Below are 16,209 nucleotides of genomic sequence, written 5' to 3'. Positions count from 1 at the left end.
GAATACTTGTGCAGGGCTGGGGACCAGGGGCTCTGTGTCCCTCTCACCGCTGAGAGTGCTTGGGGCTGGGGGGGCTCTCCGACCTTCTCATCCCTGGGAGGCCGGGGGGGTCTCTGTCCCTCTCAGCCCTGGTGTGACCCCACCCAAACATCATCGGGCTCAGAGGGACAGAGACACCCCCAAACCCCCAGAAGGGCTGGACCTGGGATCATGCTCATACCCTCTTCATCTATTTAGCCCAGAAATGAGTTCTGCACCTTTAAGGCTGGTTCTGAGATCGAAGGGAGGCAGGAAGTGAGCAGGTTTTTTAGAAACTGCACTCCTCCATATTCCAGCTGCTGGAGAGATTGCAGGACAGGGCTCTCCTTTGGTTTTATTTCGTTCTTAGCTCTCTAAGGCAGATAAGTGCCCTGGACTGTAGTTTTTCTTTTACTTTAGAGCTGTTTAAACCTGCTCTGAACATCCAGAAGAGCACTGGCAGCTCCACCTGTGGCCCATTGGCCCGAGCCTGGTCCACGGCATTTCCAGTGATGGAGAAACTGATAAGAGACTGAGTGAGCAGAGCTACAGCCCACAGAGGGACTTTCTGAGTTTGTCATCTCTTTTGGAGCGTCAAGAGATTTTATTGTTTAAGATTCGTCATTTGCTGTGCTCATAAATGCTTTGTCTTTTAAATAACCAGGTTTTTCCACTTTTCTCCAAAGAAATCTTTTCCCAAACTGATTGGGGGAGAGGCTGCTTGAATTTGCTTTCTAGAGGAAACCCCTTTTCTAGGTTTTCTCCCAAATTTGCCCTAAACCAGGACAGGGCAGTGGGGAGAGGAGAGAGCCCCAAGTGACTGGATTGGGGGAGGCTGGAGAGAGGGAGCCCGGGACCCAAAACCCCCCAGCATCCCTGAGCAGGAGCCTGGAGGGGGGGGATCCACATGTGCTCTGGGATCCTTGGCAGCCATGAGACAGGGGACCACCAGAACCTCAGAGGGATGAGACTGGAAATGGGACACTCCTGGTGGCTTTTTTTGATTCACTTTTGCTTTTCAAGGTTTTTATGGATACCAGGTGACTTCTAGGGATGGACTTGGGCAAAGGACCTTCAGACACACTGTGCTCATCCCTTGTTTTTCCCCAAACCAGGATTTCCCCTTCCCAAATCTTGGCCCAATAGAGGAGAAGGCTGCAATGAAAAGGAAGAAGCCCTGAGACACTCAGGCAGGTGAGGAGGAAGTCAGTGCCCCTTTCCCCCTCTCTCCTGCTCCATCTCCCAGCCCAGCATGGCCCCTGGCTGCAGGACAACCCCACTGCCAACACCATTCTGCTGGGGATGCACTGGGGGATCTCCTGCCCCTTCCCTGTGGCATGGAGGCACATTCACAGGCTCTGGGGCAGGAGGGGGAACCGCGGGTGGTTTGGGGTGCGTGGCTGTGCTGCTCCCGGCGCGGTTCCCCCGAGCCCCCGGCGCGGCTCCGCCAGGCCCCCCCACCACGGCACTTGTCGGAGGTTCTTTAACAGAAATGCTGGTAAATTGACCCTCTGGAATTACACTAAATACAATTTCAAAAAGCTGCTGGTTTGCTGGGCAGTTTGCCGAATTCCACATTGTTGTTTCTTTCAATAAAACTGCACTTTAATAGGTCTTTGTAAATTTATGCTTGCATAAAATTTGTGGCTACCATGGGCTTCTCTCAAAACTAAATTACATAAAAATATTACACACTTATTACATGCTTTTAATCCCTCCAGTAAATCCTTCATGCTGTTATTTCAATCGCAGATTGTTCAACTTTTCAGTGCCTTATTTCCATTAATAGCATCAGAATAAGTTAAATTTTGTTGTACGTATAACTGTCCTGGGTTGACTATATGATGCTTTTATCCCCAATCGTCTTGTTCTGTTTATACCAAATAATAAGTTTTACATCTTTAAGACTCTCTTCCAGACAGTGAAGAGGGGAGGGAAGAAGCGCGCAGTTTGTTTTCAGACTGCTCTCACTCCTCCACATTCCTGCTCCTGGACTGTGTTGTCTGCAGATGGACAGACAGCCGGACAGAGCTCCTTTTTCCCTTTTTTTTCTGCTTTTAGTTAGTTTTAGCTAGCTGAGGCAAAGAAGTTCCCTGTACTGTGATTTTTTCCTTTTTTTCTTGGACCTGTTCAAGCCTGCTCTGGATTGAACACCCAGAAGAGCACCAGCAGCTCCACCTGTAGCCCCCCTGGCCGGGCCTGGGCCGCGGCATTTCCAGCTCCAGAGAGACTGATCAGAGACTGAGTGAGCCGAGCTGCAACCCGGGGAGGGGACTGTTCTGAGTTTGCTTTCTTTGGAGCAGTGAGAAGTTTTATTGTTTAATATTGTTTGGGTTCTATTGTTTAATAAACAGGTTTCTTTCCACTTTTTTCTCCAAGGAGATATTTTCTCCCGAACCAGTTAGAGGGGGGAGGGGCAATTGAATCTGCTTTTGTAGAGAAGCCCCTTTAGGAGTTATCTCCCAAACCTGCCCTAAACCAGGACAATAACTTTTAAGGATATTAATTTTTGATTCCGCGATGTTTAATTTAATGCAAATTCAGGGTTGATAAGATTAAGCAAAGTTAAACTTCATTATTGTTAGATTTGAGCAATGTTATGTTACATTCTATTAATTTGAATTCCTGTTGTTCTGGTTTGAAAGATAATGTGTGTATTCTATTTGCCATTTGTCACAGGTAGGGCGGTTATTGTCTGTTAATTGAGCTGTAAATTGGACCCCCAATGGCTCCCACAGATCTCCAAACACCTGCAAGGACCTCCAAGCTTTCTAAACTTCTTTTTGTGAGAGGAGCCTTAGAGCAGCTGTTTCCAATCCTAGTCCCAGACTTTCAAGATTTTGCATGTAAAGAATTATAAAGGTGGAATGAAACCTTTATCGAATTTGTCCCACGGGATTAAGGATGGCAAACCAGAGATATATAACCTATATATTATTTATATTATCTATCTATCTATCTATCTATCTATCTATCTATCATCTACCTATCTATATTTATTTATTTTTTATATATTTTTATATATTATACATATATTTTATATATATATATTATATCCGATATATAGGATTAAGGATGGCAAACATATAGATTTCTGTAGATATATATTATCTATTATGGTAATGATTAGACAATATTATCTTAATCAGAAAAATTTACTCCGAGGTATAACAGCTGCAACATATTATATATCATATATAATATATCATATCATATTATATCATATACTAGGAAGTGATTTCAACGTAACTGCATTAAAGCAAAACCAGTTATCAAGCAGAGATTGATGTCACTCCATCTTGTTTTGGAAAGACAGATATCTGCTAAGGAAGGCAGAAGCCTCTCCTAAAAGCAAAATGTGAACCCCCTCCCCCTGAATTGTTATAAATTTGAAATTAAGGGGCTCTCAGGAAAAAATATGGGAGCAGGAATAACAGTTCTTTATTAGGGAAACAATAAAAATATAAAAGAAACAGTGCAGTAAAGCAAGACAACACTGACAGAGTCAGAACACAACCTGACACCCTGTTGGTCAGGGTGTTGGTAGCAGTCCAATTGGAATGGTGGCTGCAGTCCTCCTGGAGTGCCAGGAGTGGTTCTGCTGGAGCAGGGATCCTGTAGAAAGGTGTAGTCTTCCTCCGAAGATCCAGTGGAAGAGGCAGCTGCTGTTTCTCTGGGAAAATCCAGTGGAGAAAGCCATGCTGGTGTTCCAGAATGTCAAGATTATATCTGGGTAGGAATGCTTGGCTCTCCCCTCTGGGCAGAGCATCTCACAATAGGATGCTGTAGTTCTTATCAGTCATGCAGTGCCATTCAATAGCCTTTATCAGCAGATGTCTGCCCAGAGGGAGGATTGGGTGTTGAAGAGATAAGGAAAACTGCCCAGTTAATAGAAGACAACTGCCATACAGAAGGCAAAGAGAATACAATCTGTTTGGCAATCCAGGACAGTGGGTTAGTGGGCTACCCTCAGGGAATGCTCGCCTGGTATTGAAGGGCAGGGTGGGAGCACCTGGATCTTGGAGCACGCAGCTGCCTCCCAGGTTTGGAGGTGCCTGAGGAGGGCTGGGACAATGCCAGGGACATCCTGCAGTGACATCCCCCCTGTCCCGCTCGGGGTGAGCTCAGTCCCAAACCTGGCCCTGATCCTAGTCTCAATCTCACTCCATGTTTAGACACACTCACAGTTCTGTATATAATCTCATCCCAGTGCCAGACTCGTCTAGCCCCAGACCCATTCCCAATCCCAGCCCTAAAGCCAATCCCATCTCTAGCCTTAACTCCAATCCCAGTTCTAATCCAAATCTCAGCCCTAACTCCAACTCCACCCCCAAATCCAGCCCTATCCTAAATCCTCAGCCCCAAACCAAATCCCAGCTCTTCTCTGGGTTTGGGGGTGTCTCTGTCCCTCTGAGCCCGATGATGTTTGGGTGGGGTCACATCAGGGCTGAGAGGGACAGAGACCCCCCCGGCCTCCCCAGGGATGAGAAGGTCGGAGAGCCCCTCCAGCCCCGAGCACCCTCAGCGGTGAGAGGGACACAGAGCCCCTGGTCCCCAGCACTGCACAAGCATTCCCTGAGACCAGCGGGATGGAGACCCCCTGAGCATCCCCCAGAGTGAGGGAACAGAGACCCCCGAGCATCCCCTGGGCTGCGGGGGACAGAGACTGGGCTGAGCACCCCCTGGCACAGGGATGAGAGGGATGGAGAGCCCCCAGGCATTCCCTGGGGTGAGAATGATGGAGACCCCCTGGGGAATGACCTGGCGTGACAGGGACAGGGACAGGGACAGCCCCCACAAGCTCCTCCCAAGCATCCTCCAGGGTGAGGCAGAGACCCCTTGAGCATCCCCTGGGCACTGGACAAAATAAAATTGGCAGAAATTAAATTTAACTCTGCATTAATCATTTTGATGAATATTTGATTTTCCAAAAAGTCACATGTGATGAAAATGCAAATAAATCCCAAACATGAATAAACCGATAATAGAAGCAATTCTGTGGCAATTCCAAGTTTCATTGGTTCCTGCACAGCTCCAGCTCAGCTGCTGGCAGGTTCCCATAAAAGAAAAGTGGAAATTCGGCCCAACACAGATTAAAAGGAAGAGAAAGCACTGTGGGGCTGTCACAAGGGTGACAGGGATGAAGAGAATAATGATTCTCATATGTGGCAAAGCCCCTAAGCCTGTGAATTTGGCATTTATGCAGAAATTTAGCTACTTGAGCTGGACTTCTTGTGCGACTTTTAGCAGCCTTGTGTTCCTCACCATGGGGTGAGTGAACCTTGTCAGTCTCACTGTTATCATTTGCTCCCTTTCCTCCAGTGTTTTTAACAAACTTTTCAAGGAAGGAGAACAAAACATTTTCTTTACACTGGCCACCCACAACAGCCATTTTCCTCATCCATTCTTTCCTAAGTTGCTCAGATGTAGCTGCATCCAAATTTCTAAGAATTCCTCCAGAGAGGACCACAACCTCTTCAGAGGAGGGAACCATGCTGTTATCCAAGGCACTTGGGGTCAGAGAACAGTGCCTAAACTCGCTGTGCCAAAATAATGTTGCAATCTGGTTAAGAAAATTATTAGAGAAATGCCTCTGCCCCAATTAAGGTGCTACCAAGACCAAATCCAAAGTGGATTGTATTGAACAGTAAATGTGAGGTAGAGAGAGACATGGAAAGAGAAGAGAAAAGGGGGGACAACAAGGGAATGACAGGGACAGAGACCTCCCCTGGGGTGGGGCAAGTGTGACAGGGCAGTGTTCTTTATCTCTTCCATGTATGAGCCCTGATAACAACCTCCAGGGGCCATCTTCTGTGAATGGGCCATTGAGTGTCCCTGCAGGGCTGATAAAATGACATCATCCCATTGTGGGATGCTCCGCCCAGGGGGATGAGCCAATAATTCCTACCTGGATATAAGCTGAGCCTTGCAACACCGGTAGCACCTTGCGTACTGGGTTCCCAGAGGACAAGAGCTCCATAAGCACCACTGGACCTTCAGAGGAAGACCAGACCCTACTACAGGATCACTGCTTTGACAGAATCACTTCATCACTGCAACAGGACTGCAGCCACCATTTAATGGGACTGCTGCCACCACCCTGAGCAACAGGGTGTCAGGTTATATCCTGACTGTGTCAGTTTAAGGCCGTGTTTCTGTATCATTGCCTTGATCTTAATTTTCTTATTAAATTGTAATTCTGTCTTAGATTCTCCACCTGGTTTGCCCGCAAACCAGTGCAAAATTCAATGCACTCATCTCTTGTTTTCCTCCCAAAACAGAATTTCCCATCTCAAAACCACTGCCAGATGGAGGAGAAGGCTGAGCTTAAGGGAAAGATTCCCCGGGACACGCAGGCAGGTGAGGAGGTAGTCAGTGCCCCTTTCCCCCTCTCTCCTGCTCCATCTCCCAGCCCAGCATGGCCCCCGGCTGCAGGACAAACCTGCAGCCAACACCATCCTGCTGGGGAAGCCCTGGAAGGATCTCTTTCCCTTTCCCTGTGGCACAGAGGCAAATCCCATCCTCTCCTTGTTCTTCCTCCCCCAGACAAGGAGATGAGGATGGAGACCAGGGAGGACAAATCCCCACGGCAGAACCTCATGGAAGAGGCCATTTTGAGTGGCTCCAAGGCACAGGAATCCAATGGGGAAGAAAAGACACAGAGATCCCATAGGATGAGGGGCTCCAAACCCAGCCCAGGGTACTCTGAGGAGGAAAGACACACCCTGGGCCAGGAAGGTGGAGAGAGCTTTAGCCAGAGCTCAGAGCTGGAGGTCTGTGAGAAGCTTCATGATGGGGAGCAGCCCTACAAGTGCTTGGAGTGTGGGAAGAGCTTCAGGCAGAGCAGCACCCTGATCCAGATGATCCACACTGGGGAATGGGCCTACGAGTGTGGGGAATGTGGGAAGGGCTTCAGCTACAGATCCACCCTTGTGACCCACCAACGCATCCACACTGGGGAGAGGCCCTATGAGTGTCCTGAGTGCCAGAAGAGGTTTCGGATCAGCTCAGATCTCCTCAGACACCAGCGGATTCACACCGATGAGAGGCCCTTCTGCTGCCCAGATTGTGGGAAGGGCTTCAAGCGCAATTCCCACCTCATCACCCACCAGCGCATCCACACTGGGGAGAGGCCCTACGAGTGCTGCATGTGTCAGAAGAGGTTTCAGACCAGCTCAAATCTCCACCTGCATGAGCGGATTCACAATGAGGAGAGGTCCTTCCGCTGCCCCGACTGTGGGAAGGGCTTCAAGCACAACTTCACCCTCGTCAGGCACCAGCGCATCCACACTGGGGAGAGGCCGTATGAGTGTGCCACGTGTGGGAAGGGATTCACCCAGAGCTCTGACTTGACCAGACACCAACGGAAGCACCAGTAAGGCAAGCCCTGCAAATGCCCCAACTTCAGGGAGAGCTTTGTGCCCTGCTCCAGCTTCATCCCTCATTGGAGGACCCATGTTGGGAAGAGCCATGGTGATCCATGTTCCCTGTGATCCATGCTGGGAAGACACCTGTCTCTTTTCCTGCCCCTGCCAATGACATGATGTGGGATCAAAGAACATGAGGGTCTGGCCAGGGCCGTGTCATTACATTCACTCTCACCTCAAGTCATTGCCAGGGGCAGGAAAGTGTCAATCTCTCTCTCCCTGAGGAGAAGATTGTCCTTTGCAGGCAGGAGGAAATTGTGGCCGGGAAGAGACAGTCCTTGTGTTGCAGTTTTCCCTTTTTCATATCCCTTCTGTTGTCAATATTATTTTTGTTACTTTTTGTTTTTTATCTCGTTGCTGTTCCCAATAAATTTTTCTTATCCCAGCCCGGGATCATTCCTTTTTGTGCTTTCCATGGAAGGCGGGAGGGCAGCGAGCAGCAGCGTGGTTTTAGCGGGAGCAGAAAATTGGGGAATCCCATTCCTAAACCCTGGCCCGTGGAAAGCGAGCATCCCAGCTGGGCCCAGCCCTGCTGGCCATGTCAACAGCCTTGGGAGTGGGTCCTTTGCCAAAGGTATAAAAGATTGGACAGGTGGAATTGAACCTTAATGCAATTTGTCCCACAGAATTAACAATGGAATACTAGATAAATTTATGTAAATACAGCTCTGATTGATTCTGATCATGACTAGACAGTATAGTTCGTTTACACCACAGACTAAATTTTATAAAATGAGTTATTTACTCCACTGTATCGGAGCTAAAACAATTATTAGATTATTCTGCTCTAGGAAGCAATTTTGAAGTGAACAGGGCCTTGTTGTAGTTGTTGGAGCCCGTAGCAGGCAGAGGAATTCTGTGCTTGGGGATGAGTGTGTTTCACTGGGTCAGGTTGTACAAAGCTCTTGCTCTGCATAATTCCTGAGATGGGGAATCCACTTCTCTGGAAAAACAGTTGCAGTTTTGTGCCATTCTCATAAATGTAAAATATTTTCTCCTTTAAACAATTGTAAATCTGCCCTCATTCAGCTCAAAGATACTGAGCCTTGTTCTGTCACTGCAAGATTTGGGAGAAAATAACTTTGACTACTTTTTTCATTTTCACAGACCTTGGAGAGGACCCAAAAACCTCTCAGGATATGTTTTGGAGGCCTGATCACATAACCAGCAGGGAGAGGCGGCAGACTCTGGGCTCAGTGGTGTGGAGACTGAGGACAGAATAAGAGCAGCCGGGGAGGGATTGAAGGGTGGTTTCAAACATCCTGGAGTTTTTCTTTATTGTGTAAAACAGCCAGAGAAAAAGATAATGGCACCAAGGGCAGCTGGGGAGGCCCAGACTGGACACCAGGAGAAAGGAATTTCCTTCCCAGGGCAAGGCTGTGGTGCAAGATATCCCCCATTCAGAGCCTGGAGCAGCCCAAGGCTTTGTGTGGGCAGGCAGGGCAGGCAGGAGGCAGAGCTGTCAGCAAAGGAAGGGGCCAGCCAGGTGGGGCAGCCGGGGGATGACGACAGCCTGCAGGGACAGAGGCGCAGGGCAGGGACACCGTAGGACAGCCTGGGCTGCACAGGGCACAGGGATGGGCAGCAGCTGCAAGGCCCTGACAGAGCCAACTTGGGCAGCACTTTTGCCATGGCAAACACAAAGAGCACCAAAGCCCCAGAGGGTCATTAAAGTCCTGGTGCTGTGTCTGTGCTGCTGAGCTGGGCCGGGCTCCTGGCCCAGAGGCAGCTCCTGGCAAGGGCAGCGCTGCAGAGAGACAGCTCTGGCCAGGAGCAGCTCCTGGGCACAGCCCAGCAGGGCTGGGGCACTGCCAGGGCAGCTCAGGGACAGCAGCAGGGCACAGACAGAGCTGACAGGGGCTCAGCACTGGCAGGGGCTGGGGGATGTCCCAGAGGGGGCTGTGTCACAGCAGCACCTCTCTGGCTGTGTCATGGAGGCACAGAGCAGCTGTGATGTCAGCAAGGGGCTGTGTGACAGCACAGAGTGGGCTGTGTGAGGTCACAGGTTGGGCTATGGCATCAGAGTTTGTTGTGTGAGGTCATTGAGCAGCTAGAGCATCATAGAGGGGATTCTGTGACATTACAGAGCAGGCTGTGACATCATGGCATGGCTGTATGACATCATAGAGCAGGCTGTAAGGTCACAGTGTGTGCTGTGACACTAGAGATTGGCAATATGGTATCACAGATTAGGTTTTTTGACATCACTGAGGGGGTTGTGACATCACAGAAGTCTCTGTAATGTCATAGAGTAGGGTGTGAGGCCATGGAGCACACTCTGTCGTCATGGAAGGCGGCTCTGTGACATCAGAGAGTGGGTTGTGACATCACTAGGTGACTAAGTAACATCATAGAGCCAGATGTGACATTACAGAACAGACTGTGACATCACATGGTGACTTTGTGACATCACCAAATTTTCTGTGACATCACAGAGCAGCTTTATGGTATCACAGAGTGATATTCTAGCACTGGCCCTTGTGATATCATGAAGGGGCTTTGTGAAATCACAGAGCAGGCTGTGTGTCATCACAGAGCAGTAGTGTGTCATCACAGAGTTGCCTGTGACATCATAGAGTAGGCTTTGTGACATCATAGAATGGATTCTGCCATCACAGGGCACCTGTGTGACATCACACAGGGGTTGTGACATCACAGAATGGCTGTGTGACATCCCAGGGGAGGATGTGTAATATCACAAGATTAACTGTGACATCATAATGAGGGCTGTGTCATCACAAAGGGGCTGTGTGTCATCACAGAAGCTGGGTGACATCACAGGGGCTGTGTGAGGTCACTGGGGAGGTCACTCTGCCCCAGCCCCCCTCACAGTTCCCCCAGAGCAGTCCAACACTGCTCGTGCACAGCGGGGTCCCCTGTCCCCCCGGGTCCCCCCACCCCCGGCGCCGCAGCCTCCCCCAGAGGATGTTCCACGAGATCGACCCCAGAGCCTGACACGGGGATGGGGAGCCGGGACCCTGGGGGTGGGACAGGGGGACAGGGACCCCCTGGCAGTGTCCCCGTGTCCCCCAGGGCCAGAGACTGGGCCAGGGCTCCTTCACCCTGTTATAAATGAGGGCTTGAGAGCACTGAAAAAATCCCCAGCAAGGGATCAGCAAAAGCCAGATTTAATATTAAGTGACAGCACCACAAAGTTCCTTGGCAAGAGTCACTCCTGATTGGACACTTCAGGCACACCAGGGAAATAAAGCAACAACAAAACCAAATCAAATCCAGACAATCAAACCAGAAATAAACCAAGAACTGACCCTGTGTGTGTGTGTGTGTGTGTGTGTGTGTGTGTGTGTGTGTGTGTGTGTGTCAACAGGACAGTGAGGGCAAGGATAAAAGGAATATGGCCTAAAAGGTGAACAGGACTAAACATAGCTCAAGCTTAACAGGACTTAACTTATACCTTAACCTTAAGTGATACCTTCAACTTCACAATTTAGCAAAAGTACAGCACTTAAGAGTATTTAACCTACGACCTATGACTTATCAATTTAAAAGAGGAATAACACTTAACAATATTCAACTTAGGTTATAACTTATATTAAACATAACAACTTAGCAAAAGAACCACCCTTAGTAGCATTTAACTTCACTTAGACCTTGTGACTTAACCTTACCTACAGGTCTGACTGACTCAGCTATCCAAGGCACTCCAACCCCTCCAAGAGCAGCATTTCTGCCACATTTCCCCAGCACAGGCACTCCTGTGTGCACACAGACACAAAGAGTCAGTGCAAGGCACCTGTGAGAAATTCCCCCGAGGGCAGGAAATGCTCCCTGTGGATGCTTTGGCATCTCCCCAGCGGGTGAAGGGTTGAGCCTGGAGGAGTGGGGGGATCGGCCCAGGCTCCCTCGTTGTTCAGGATCCCCGAGTGCAGCAAACGGGAGAGTTCCCGGCTGGGAGAGGCCCCACTCAGAGGGAGTCGCTGGCCCAGGAGAGCTCCAAGGGGCTCCTTTTGCAGCGCTGTTTGTAGGCCCCAAGAGAGGGGCTGCAGTCACAGCAATGGTTCATCCTGGCCTCACTTGGCATCAACAGCTTTCTTTGGCACTGTGAGAACAGGGATGTTGTGCCTCTGAGGGAACAAAACCAGTTCCCAGGGCTGCTCCTCCAGCAACCAGGAGCTGGTTGGGCAGCAGCAGTGCCTGGAGCAGACAGTGTTTGTGCTGAGCTGCAGAGGAGCTGAGCCCAGGGGCTGTTGGCCGAGGCTGAGGCCCAGGGTGTAGCCATGATATTTTAGTGAAAAATCCTTTGCTAGGATTTTTCCTGTCCTGAGGAGCTGAGAACCTCAGGAAAGAAATGTAAACAATAACTATCTGCTGCTGTGGAATGCCACAGATGCATCTTTCATTGGTCCATGTGGATTGTTTTCAATTGGTGACCAATCACAGCCACCTGTGCCAAGGCTGTGAGCAGTCACAGGATTTTGTTATTGATTCCTGTTCTAGTCTTGTCTTGGTAGCCTTCTGATCTTCTTCTCTCTGTTCTTTTAGTATAGTTTTAATGTGGTATTTTAATATAATATATAACATAATAAATCAGCCTTCTGATGAAAATGGAGTCAAGCCTCGTGTCCTCACACAAGGGGTTTCAGTATAAACAAGAGTCCTGGCCAGGCTTTGGGAGAAACCAAACAGGAGAATGAAACCAGATGTTCTCACACTAGCAGTGACGTCAGCTTGTTTGTTTGACAGTGTAAAAGCTGTGTCCTTTCACAGCAGGCTTGGAGCCTGGGTGCCTGCAAAGGTGGAGGCACCTGCAGGAATTCCCAGTGTCTGGGAGTGGCTCTGCAGTCCTTGTCTGCCCCAGCTGATGTGTGGATCTGGGTGATGGTAAAGTCTGAGGGTAACTGGTGATGGACCTTTCTTTAATCACTGCAGGCAATCTTTGGTAGTAATGACTGGATGGATTGCTGAGCTTCTTTTGTAATTCTTTGCTAATGATTATGTGCTTTGCTGAGCTTATCCTTTTGTAATTCTTTGCAGCTGTGCATTATATAAATTACAGGATTTCTTAAGTTGGTGTCTGTGTCTTTGGTACTGACCCTGCCCACTGGTGAAACAGAGCCCCCTCTTGCCTAAGAATTACCTGGCAAGGCAAAAACCCTCACTCCAACATTCCCCCCTTCCTCCTTGTTCCCCGCACTCCATACACTGAGCATGATGTCCTGTGGTCTGGGGTATCCCCGGGGTCAGTTGGGGTCACCTGTCCTGGCTGTGTCCCCTGCCAAGCTCCCCCACAGCCCCAGCCCCTGCCCAGCGTGGCTGGAGGAGGGGCAGGACAGGCCTTGGCTCTGTTGCAGCTCAGCAAGAACAAAACCATCTCTGCGTGCTCAGCCCTGTGCTCAGCACCCGGCCCAGCAGTGTCTCAGTGCCAGTGTCTGTGCCCTCAGTCCCTGCCAGGGCTTTCCATGGCAGCTGCCAGGACAGGTGACCCAGGTGTCACCCCCAGTGAGGGCTGCCATGGAAACAGTGCCAGCACTGCCCCTTTCTGTCTGGCTGAGCTGGCCTTTGGCCCTGGCAGTGCCGTTTGCTGCTGGTTCCTGGTGCCTGAGCGGCCAGCGCGGCACAGGGCAGGTGGCCATGGCACAAGCCCCCAGCCAGGGATCCCCTCTGGCTCTGGGCAGTGACAGCAGCCCTGAGCAATGGGCTGGCGCACTGGGGTCGGTGCAGTGTCCATCCAACAGTGTCTTGTAATGGCCCAGTGCAGACTGGGATGATGATCCACCCTCCCAGCTGGCCCAGGGAAGCTCTGCAGTGCCCTTCCCCACAGCCTGTCTGCACAGAAGCACTTGCTGGGTGCTCTGCATTTCCCTTCCCTCACTCTTGGGTCTCTCCCACACCTCCCAACTCGGAGCTTTCAGCTGCAAGGAGTTCAAAGCTGGTCTGTCCATTGGAGTTGGTCTAATTCTGCCCTGAGCAAACTCTGGATTTGTGTTTATTGCAGAACTTCCTGTGTGTCTAAAACATTCCTTGCAGGGTTCTGCCTTAGGGAAGGGGAACCTCCTTGGTGGCAGCTTGGGCTTGGCACAGACTTGAGGAGGATGTCTGTTTTCAATGGGGAAACTCAGGAGTTTTAGATTGGTTCAAAATACAAAAGAAGATGACCCCTCTTTGGCTGTGTACAGCCAGTTCTCTGAGCAAAGCAGGTCCCAGTTGAGTGAGGAGAGACAAAATGGGCATGGGGAATGTGGAGCAAGGTTGTCCATGCTGCGTCAGACCTCAAGGCACAGCTTCTCTGAGCAGGCCAGAGCTCCTTAGGAGAGTCCCTGCTGGACCAATATCAGTGACTGAATGCTGCAATCACCTCTTGTGTAATAAGAACAGCAATAAAAGACACCTTTTAAAATAGGAATACATACTTCCTAGAAGCTCTTTGAAATATTTCTCCATAACTGAAAAAGGAAACCCTCCTAATGAACTGCAGTAGAGTGGAGGTAAATCAAGGCAGAGCCATGGTTTGTCAGGACTTGCTTGATGCTAATAAGCCCCAGGGTGCATTTAGAGCTGAGCCCTGGAACCTCAGGACCTGAGAGGAGATTGTACAAACCTGTCCAGGAGTCCAAGTCAGAAGAAAACCCCAAAGTGTGTCGAGGCATGAATGGGTCCCACTGAGGTCCATCCCAGCACAGGCGCCTCATGGACTCCTTGGAGGAGAGAATTGGGAGCCAGGATGGCACAAAAACTTCTCAAAGACTCAGTGTGAAAAGGAAAATCCAAAGTACTTTAAAAACCTTGAGTACCTCATAGTATTAATAAGCCCCACTGAGTGTCAGTACAAGGCTCTCAAGGGACTCGTTAAAGCAGAAAACAGGGGCCATGATAGCATAAACCTCTCCCAGAGTCTGTTTCAAAAGGGAAACACCGAGTACCTTAAAATAACTGAAGTACCTTGAAGTATTAATGACCCCCAATGAGTGTTCCTACTGACAAAGCCTCTCCAGGGACTAATTACAGCAGATAATTGGAGCCCATGATTGCACAGACTTCTCAGAGACTCCAAGGCAAAAGCAAAACCCAAAGTCCTTTGAAAAACCTGCAGTTCCTGGGAGCATTCAGGAGCCCCCAGGGCCATTGCTGAGCAAGGCTCCCCAGGGACTCCTTCCAGCAGATCCTTGAGGCCACTGGGAGGTGGGCTAGGGGGGGATGCTGAGGGCAGGACAAGGGGCTGGCAGTGCCCAGCCTGGCTGGGGCTGTGCCAGGAGGCCCCAGGGCCTCAGGACAAGGTGTCTCCTCCCAGCCCTTGCTGGCACAGACCCTGCTGCTGTGCCCCAGGCCACCAAGACTTGGCTTCTCTTTGTCCCCACCTGGCATCAGTGCCTCCAGTTCTCTGCTCTGCCTGGGGCCTGGGGACACTTTCTCAGTCGTGTCCCTCAGTGGGACCCATTAAAAGTCCAAGAAACTTTGGAGTTGGATTCTGACTTGGCGTTCTGGAGAGGTTTCTTCAGCTGCCTCTCAGGGACTGATGTTCAGGGCGTGAGCACAAAGCCCCAGAGGGTCATTAAAGTCCTGGTGCTGTGTCTGTGCTGCTGAGCTGGGCTGGGCTCCTGGCACAGAGGCAGCTCCTGGTAACCAGGAAGAGCTTCAAAAGCACATTTCTCTTGATGAGCAGCTCTTCTGCCAGCCCAGCAGGGCTGGGGCACTGCCTGCAGCCACCCCGGGCACAGCCCAGAGGCACAGAGAGCTTCAATCAGTCAGGGCTGGGAAGGTGCTGAGAAGTGCCTGGGGCAGAATCACTGCCAGCCTTGGCACAGGAACCTCTGGCTGCAGGACAATGCAGCTGCAGCTCCTGGAGCCATCTCCTAAAGCTGGAATATCCCAATGTCTGCAGACTTTGTGAGTACAACTCTGAGTATTTCTGGTGCAGGGGAGGTGAAATGCTCATGAAGCTCTGACATGCTGAGGGTTTCTGATCAGTCATAAAATATTTTCAAGTCAAGGATTTTGATAAAAAAGCAGAAATTTCCTAAGACTTTGTATTCAGTTTGCTACTACTGGAGAATGGCATAGAGGGAGAATGAACAATAAAGGATGATTATGAATTATTAATTATGAATTTTGACAAGTGCCTGAGACATCTGAACTGTTACTTTTAGTGATCACTAAGTTCACAGTAGATCCCTAATGTGCTTTAAGACACTCTGCCCATGGACAGCAGCAGCATCACTTTTGCTGGACCCGTCAGGCTCAGTCTGAGCTGTCCTTTCTCCAAGCTGCAAACAGAACCTGCCCCCAGCCAGTGCTCTCCAAACAGGCAGAGTTCTGTCAGGCCAAGGAGAGGGCACAGAGATTTGGGGTCTGTGAGTGCTGGCAGGGAGAGATCAGGCACAGGGAAACTCCTGCAGGAGGAAAATCTCCAGGAAGCAGAGAGAAGATCAGGCATAGAGAGGAAACAAAATCCAGCAATGCTGTGGCAGGGAGAGTTTAGAGATGTCCACAGGATCCCGTCCAGTGCAGCCCCTCCCTCTGAACAAGCCCCCTCCCTCCTGTCCCCCAGCCAAGCCTCTGTGAGTTATAAGATTGATGGGGAAAGGCAGAGGTGTTCTGGCACTGAAAATGATGTCGGGTTGGTGAAATGAGTAAAGTGAGACCTTGGCTACAAATGTGGAGCTGGGCTGTGGTGGATCCATCTGCTCTCAGCAGTACCTGGTAATGTTTAGGGAAAACTTGGGAGTGTGAACATCCTCCACCTGAGAAAGTTTTAAAGCCCAGAGAAACTCCAAAGAGAATGAAGTGCCAGACCATCTCCCCTCAC

The 16,209-nt window shown here is 50.1% G+C and overlaps 1 protein-coding gene and 1 pseudogene across 1 annotated transcript in view; one reads left to right on the top strand and one right to left on the bottom strand.

The window, feature by feature from the left end:
* The window catches only part of LOC135287561 (zinc finger protein 345-like), a 737,501-nt pseudogene that overhangs the window by 42,820 nt on the left and 678,472 nt on the right, over positions 1–16,209 (bottom strand).
* Positions 6,693–16,209, top strand: part of LOC135287518 (zinc finger protein 23-like) — a 387,441-nt gene continuing 377,924 nt past the window's right edge. The window contains exons 1-2 of the mRNA XM_064400812.1: positions 6,693–6,838; positions 6,908–7,359. Coding sequence (XP_064256882.1) covers positions 6,693–6,838; positions 6,908–7,359 — 598 coding nt within the window. The remainder of the gene's footprint in view (positions 6,839–6,907; positions 7,360–16,209) is intronic.

This window comes from Passer domesticus, chromosome 30, assembly GCF_036417665.1.
Source record: "Passer domesticus isolate bPasDom1 chromosome 30, bPasDom1.hap1, whole genome shotgun sequence".
Lineage (NCBI taxonomy): Eukaryota > Metazoa > Chordata > Aves > Passeriformes > Passeridae > Passer > Passer domesticus.
Note: the sequence above shows the minus strand (reverse complement) of the source record. Positions and strands in the feature narration are given on the sequence as shown.